The sequence below is a fragment of the Saccoglossus kowalevskii genome, chromosome 16 (assembly GCF_978046115.1).
Source record: "Saccoglossus kowalevskii chromosome 16, keSacKowa6.1, whole genome shotgun sequence".
Taxonomy (NCBI): Eukaryota; Metazoa; Hemichordata; class Enteropneusta; family Harrimaniidae; genus Saccoglossus; species Saccoglossus kowalevskii.
The window spans coordinates 25585032-25589458 of record NC_140656.1 but is presented as its reverse complement, the minus strand read 5'-3'; the positions used below and the strand labels follow the sequence as shown (position 1 = coordinate 25589458).

General features: G+C 35.3%; 1 protein-coding gene across 1 annotated transcript; it reads left to right on the top strand.

Annotated features, from left to right (window-relative positions):
• Positions 1-996: 996 nt before the first annotated feature.
• Positions 997-3662, top strand: LOC102805715 (uncharacterized). The gene is made up of 8 exons (XM_085490959.1): positions 997-1068; positions 1251-1374; positions 1489-1598; positions 1772-1913; positions 2251-2435; positions 2519-2690; positions 2821-2978; positions 3547-3662. The coding sequence occupies exons 1-7, from the start codon at positions 997-999 to the stop codon at positions 2958-2960; spliced, it is 945 nt and encodes a 314-aa protein (XP_085347085.1). The 3' UTR covers positions 2961-2978; positions 3547-3662.
• Positions 3663-4427: the final 765 nt, after the last annotated feature.

The window sequence follows — 4427 nt, the reverse complement described above, 5'->3', positions numbered from 1 at the left end:
TTCTTGTCCAATACAAAACATGTATTTGACGAATAGTTTGGTGTACAATGTCTCGTATTGACAGTATGAACTTTTACCCTGCAGGGTACACAGAATGGGCAAGTTCAAAGGGAATGTGACCGAAAAATTGGGTTCGTGATAAACTTGGGAATTGAACATATGTGCCAGAGATACGAGATTTGAATGTCATACTCACATCCACGTACATTCTATATAACAAATACACAGTGACATATAAATGATAATAATAATAATAATAATAATAAAAATATATTAAACCATATTTCCAATTATTCTCAGTGAAAATTGATGAATTATCGCCGATATCAAGACACTCATCTACACATTCATAAACACAAAAATTTGGCACATTATCTATATGTTATCAAAGGCAATCTTTACCGGATAAACAAGATAATGATTAACCAAAAACATGGTTGGTGAAGCACATAAAAGCGGGAAGTATCGTTGAGTTTTTCATTCAATTCGAACCAATTGAACAGGTAAGTACAACTGAATTGACCGCTATTACATACTTGTAGTACTTTTGCTTATAGCTGAAATGTGCAGAGTTGGTATTGTTATGTAGCTACTTTTAAGCACAAAACATAATGATTTAATCAATAATGATATAAAATGTATTTATTTATCCCAGACTTCACCATGCGTGTACTCATCATATCTCTACTCGTTGCCGTAGCCAGTGCTGCTTCTCTGGCGCCTATTTACAAGGCCAGGGACCCAATTGAAAACAGTTACTTAGTGAAAATTAAGGTATGAATTAATTGACCAATGAGCTTAACTAAAAAAATAAAATGTTCTCAAATATACATAAATTTGCCTGTCGTCCACACGCATATACTAGGTATATTCATAATGTTAATTTCAATTTAATGCTCCTTATCAATTACATATTTTCGCTAACTCGTACTTTTGTAATTTGTGCAGGATGACCAAAATATTGACCAGTTTGTAAAGAAACTACCGGTACTCCGAATGTCAGTGACCAAACGTTACAAATCTTTCAACGGTATTGCCATCACTGCCCTACCCAAATATATCAGCATAGTAAGTTATTATGAGTCTAACTAACAATTTTATTTGTAATTAAATTCTATGCAATACAAAACAATTCAATAAAAATAAATATATCATTCTAAAGCTCTACGTCCATGTACCAACCTATAAATCTCTATGTGCCATACACAAACGTTGAGAAGTTTAGCAATGGTTGTATTATCTTTCTATAGCTTCAACATATGCCCGAAGTAGAATACATTGAACAAGACGGTATCTACAAAACATCGGTTGAGTGGGGTTGCGATCGTATTGATCAGAGGAATCTTCCGCTGAATGGCGCAATGAATATTTATGGTCAGTATTTTTCACGCCTTTAGAATTATTTACATCTATTGTGACAAACAAATATTGTAAGGCAAAACGCGTGTGTGTTAGATTTTGTGATCAGGTCGTTTTATTTATTTTCAGGTGATGGTAGCGGTGCTCATGTGTACATCGTCGACACTGGTCTGCGTCACACCCATCAGGAATATCAGGGGCGCGCAAGCTACTTCTGGGATTTTGAGGCGTCTAATAGGGTATGTCCTAGTGGATGTGACATATTTAACGATACAAAAATAGATGAATGGTGAAGTTAACTATTGAGAAATCACCAACAATGACACTGCTTCAACCCCTTGAATTTCAATTAATATAATACCTCACGGGGTTTTCGAATGACCAACTCTTATTTGTTTGCATTACATTTTAGGGTGACGATTGCAATGGTCACGGTACTCATTGTGGAGGTACTTCTGCTGGGATTACGGTTGGTATCGCTACGTCTGCTAGTCTTTACAGCGTACGTGTTTTGAATTGTATGGGAGCCGGATCAACCGCTAACATCGTAGATGGTAAGTTGAAATCATTTACTATTTTATTTTTGGGGATTTCTCGGATCATAATTTTATTCGCTTTGTTATGAAAGCAAAAACGTTTCCCATGAGACCTGAATTTATATTATTCAATTTGAGACTCAAGTGCCTGCTTCTACCGACTAACAATCAAACGTTGCAAATTACTGATTCAACTTAAAATTGATTTGAGGTCAACACCAACCCTTGCATAGCGGAATCAATAATACTGCCAGATATATAGTATAATATAAGGTAGACGAAAGGCATATACACGTGTGCGTTCACTCGAAATCATCACTTCATGTTACGCAGACTCAATCATTTTATGTCATAGGATGTGATGCCATTACAAATGGAGGCTCTAAGCCTGGCGTTGCTTCACTGTCACTTGGCGGCGGTCCAAGTGTTGCTATGGATGCGGCAATAGAGCGACTGATGGCTGCTGGATACACTGTATCAATAGCTGCTGGCAATGCCGATGAAGATGCATGCAATGGCTCACCAGGTAGAGTGGAAGCTGTAAGTATCTTGTGCTCAGTATTTTTAGTAGTTGGATAATTTCGTCATTATTTGTATTACGTATTTCATTATTTTTAATACAGGCTTTGACAGTTGGTGCCACTGAGAGCAATGACCAACGTGCATCATATTCTAACTATGGTACATGTCTCGATATCTTTGCACCTGGAAGTGATGTTAGAAGTTCTTACCATCGCAGTGACAGTTCGTACGCAGTTCTCAGCGGAACTTCAATGGCATGCCCACACGTAACAGGTAAGTGTATCTACACACCATATCATCTAACTATATCGGCATCCACGTTCATTGATTTTGTTTAAGTATTCATGGCGAGGACAGATCTCAAATGTCAATTTCTAAACAATCACTTTTGTAAAACTCTTAGGTGTTGCTGCTGTTCACCTGGGTGCTGGTACTTGTAGTAATAACGATGCATGCAAAAACAAAATACTCGCAGATGCAACTGAGGGAGTGGTCGGTAATCCAGGATTTGGATCCCCTAATCTCCTGTTGTATTGTGATTAAAAGAATTGCGTTTAACGGGTAAGCGATTGTAGTTAACAACGAAAAAATAGAATATAACAAGTCGAATGAAAGGTGATTGTGATTTCATGCAAATGTAGATGCAACAATTGAATATACCAAACAGTAACCAATATACTGAACACTAATCACAAAATTATCAAATCTCGATATTTCGAATAAAAACATGTATTCCATGTCAGCACATCAAAGTGTATGATATACTGGCTTAACGCGAATAATAATCTACAACCATGAAATAAACTTTAGCTAGTACTTCACCTTTCAGTTGAATGAAATATTGGTCTTATGACAAACAAACGAACACGTATAGTACAAACATACAACTCGAATTCAGAGTTTGTGATCACAGTAAGCTCGTTACCAATATAAGCCGACACTACTTTACACTTACTTTACACTGTTCAAGACTAGTGGAAAATTTGCAAGCCGAATTCAAACTTCAAACTTTACGAACAACTTGTATTTTAATTGTACACATATAGTGCCATGTATTCATTTTTGTCGAAAACTTTATTTTTCACGTAGATGTAACTAATTCTGTTTTTGTGTCTCTTTCTGTTTTCAGAGCCGATAATTCGACTATGTCGTTTATATTTCCAATGGTATCAATTTATTTACCTAGTTTATCTCTGATTATAATACATTATTATACCAACACATTAAAACGTATAAAAACTGAAATGAACTGTGCCTGTGTTTTGTGCCAATGATTGTAAGTGTGTTCATATACTAGTAATTACTGCTCAGTAATAGATAGTATATGTACGTATTTATCTACTCGAATGTGTGAGTCAACAAAGTAACATTGTTATTCATGCGGCCAACTCCTCCCTCTGATTGTCAATATTCCCACTCCTGACACGTCTGTGTCCAAGTACACTGAAAATATATATTTTAGGGAGACTTATCATACAACTATTGATGTTTGATTAATGAACGTATTGCACAATCGTGAACGCTTGACACAAGTTTCAGAACTATGTATATGTTGCGGTATATATTATAGATCAAACGACATATAAGAATCGAAATCTAATGCGTATTTATGTCAAGTTAAAAACCCAAACACAAAACTTGTAAGAGAGTGACACTGCTCTTTTACTTAAACCAAAAATAAGTTCGAATAATTAATGAGAGCGTGATCTGAAATTGCTGTGCAATTTGTTATAAGGTGTATTACAATCATAAGCAATACAATTCAAATATTGTAGTCTTGCTCTATACTACACCAGATATATATATTCAAATACAACTCAGACGGCATTCATTATATCATATCGCAACATATGTTCACATGCCAAACTTGTTTCCATTCGATTCAATAATTAGTAGAACAGACGAGGTTCGTATAACATAATTTGAGATTGGAGTTATATATATTTTACAAACTACTCATCATATATATTCATATTTCAAAAGTGACACACGCTAGATTATTAAATAATG

What these genes read in the sequence shown, in the direction of transcription:
- LOC102805715 (XM_085490959.1), top strand. Translation starts at nt 997, where the DNA reads ATGTCAGTGACCAAACGTTACAAATCTTTCAACGGTATTGCCATCACT. An exon ending in TGGCGCAATGAATATTTATG is followed by an intron (nt 1,375 to 1,488) that starts GTCAGTATTTTT and finishes ATTTATTTTCAG; the next exon opens with GTGATGGTAGCGGTGCTCAT. An exon ending in GGCATGCCCACACGTAACAG is followed by an intron (nt 2,691 to 2,820) that starts GTAAGTGTATCT and finishes TAAAACTCTTAG; the next exon opens with GTGTTGCTGCTGTTCACCTG.